The 2,448-nt window shown below is 32.5% G+C and overlaps 1 protein-coding gene across 1 annotated transcript; it reads right to left on the reverse strand.

Moving 5' to 3' along the window:
* Positions 1-518: 518 nt before the first annotated feature.
* LOC133193983 (C-C chemokine receptor type 5-like) lies at positions 519-1,370 on the reverse strand. The gene has a single exon (XM_061329895.1). The coding sequence runs from the start codon at positions 1,368-1,370 to the stop codon at positions 519-521; it is 852 nt and encodes a 283-aa protein (XP_061185879.1).
* Between the last annotated feature and the right edge of the window lie 1,078 nt (positions 1,371-2,448).

A 2,448-nucleotide genomic window follows, 5' to 3' on the forward strand; every position in this document is an offset into this window, starting at 1 on the left:
AGAAAATAAGCCTTTGAAGAAAATTAATAATGTCAAATGCATGAATTGAATCACTTTTGTTTCACCTTTGTTTACAGTATGTGAAAAAAAATGTTCAATGTATGGTACTTATACATTTATCATATGAGCAGTTCATTTAACAAACGCGTTAAATGTATGTTTCTCAAAACATGCGTTACACACACGTTGCACACATACGTTATTCATATGTGAACCATATGAATAATGTACGTGTCCAACATGTGTGTAACGTATGGTAGTCAATACGTATGTTTAACGTACGTGTCACGCATGATATTCATACGTGTGAAAACATACGTTTAATATACGTGGTGCTTTTTTCATGTGATACGTACGTGAAGTCACATACGTACCACATACGTTTAACGTACATGATACGTATGTGGCACATTTTGCTGTGTACTGATGTCTCTATCAAAATCAATAAAATAAATTCATTTTTAAAAATCACTTCACTCAAAGAGAGCCATTTGAAATTTTACAAAAATCTTGTTTTACTATGCACTCCGATCAAACTGAACAGAATTGGAACAACAAATATCAAACGTTGCAGTTTGGAATTTCCAATCCTTATCACACTTTTCTAGATACTTCTTGTTCCAAAAACAGAAAATTCTGGTGACATAGTGACGAGCTTCCTTAAATCTCCATACATACAGGATAGGATTAAATATACTGTTAGAAAACAATAGAACTCCTGTGTAAGCAATGAGTCTACGATAATAATTGTCTTCCATGGGGAAAAAAGCGTGAAGTAATAAGGCCGGGGTGTAACAAACCAATGCAAATCCAGTAATTAATGCCATTTTAGACAGAACTCTGCTAGTAGCTTGCTTAGGTAACATGTACAACATAAATCCTAGGAATGCTATGTTAATGAAAGCAAATATCATTATCGATGCCCTGGAGATGGCAGTGCCAAAATTATGAGGTGATGAAAACATCATTGAACAGTATATACCTGTTGGCTCTGACGGGTCAAAGTACATTAAGTAGGAATTCACAACTGCTAGAAACCACGCGGACACACAAGACAACCTAACTCTGAAAGCCGTTACTTTCATGTAATATCTTATTCCGAAAAACAGAGCGAGACATCTGTCTAAGTTCAGGAGTGAGATGATGAAGAAGGTACCAAACACAATAGTAGCTGCCAAATATTTCTTTATCCTGCAATGAAAAACCAACTCGTACGCGTAATCTGGAACAGTTAGCACCAACCCTGTCATGCAGTCTGCAATGGAGAGATTTAAGAGGAGAGTTCGGATCTGTACTATCATGTTTCGACATCTCAGTAAGACAATTACAGCTAGAATATTTTCCACGAATACAGGGATCCCAACAGCCATCGCAATTTTGTTCGTGAAATACACTCTCAGAATAATCACAGTAGATTCGTTCGTCCAGTTCCATAATTCTCCATTTATTGTATCATTATTTAAATGTATCATCTTTACCATCAGGCCCAAAATGATCAGAAGTCAATGATAGGCTCAACAATTAGTAAATTTCGGCTCTCCTGAAATATAACAAAAACAAACATCTCTCATTTTCATGAATTGATTTTCTATTACACTGAGTATCTCTATTATTGGACAATAGTGGTCAACTTTTGTCTAAAAATAGAACTTCAATTTTGTTTTAAAACAAGGAAGGATAATGACAAATAATTTGATGTTACAAAGCTTTCTCGTTTAACGAGGTTCGCTCCTGAGCTTTTGAGCAGATTTTTATCTTAACCTATATTTCAAAAATTCTCCATAATGTTTTAACTCTTACAATAAATTTGGATTCTACAATGCCAATTTAACTATATTCAGTTAAATTTCCATGATTGAATTCCATACCAAAAGCATTAAGTGAGGAAATATATTTTGTGGCGGAAGGTTTTTTAGAAGAAAATGATCATTTTTTCTCTTTCGAAGTGTCTAAAGTATGTTAAGTTTGGATTCCTATTTTTACATGCAGTCTGCACACATAGTTATTTTTTTGCAGTGGACTGTTTTATACTGGTCCTAAATTATCTATTAAATAAACTGTCATGAATTCTATCATCATGTTTGATAAATATACCAAATAAATTGTGAAAATGAAGAAAAAAATAGCCCTAATTTAAGCTTAAAATTAGCACTATTTTAGTAATATCTAAAAATTAACATCACAGACCCCCACTTTTAATTTTCTTTTCTGAATATATACAATACTCTTTACCAATCTTCTTAAATTCAGTAAAATGTCATTACTTTCAAATGATTTTTTTGCTTGTTAAATTTTTAATGCCAGAAAAATGAAAATGTTTGAGTGCAAAAAGGTCAAATAATTGAACATGCGGAGTAATTTGAAAATTTCTTCGTTGTCACAAATTTTAATGTGTCTATTTAAGATAAAATAAGACTGTTTTTGTTCCCATAATTTATTTGAACAAAA

Source organism: Saccostrea echinata, unplaced genomic scaffold (assembly GCF_033153115.1).
Source record: "Saccostrea echinata isolate AGI-Se365-2 ecotype Australia unplaced genomic scaffold, CSIRO_AGI_Sech_v1 ptg000028l, whole genome shotgun sequence".
Classification (NCBI taxonomy): Eukaryota; Metazoa; Mollusca; class Bivalvia; order Ostreida; family Ostreidae; genus Saccostrea; species Saccostrea echinata.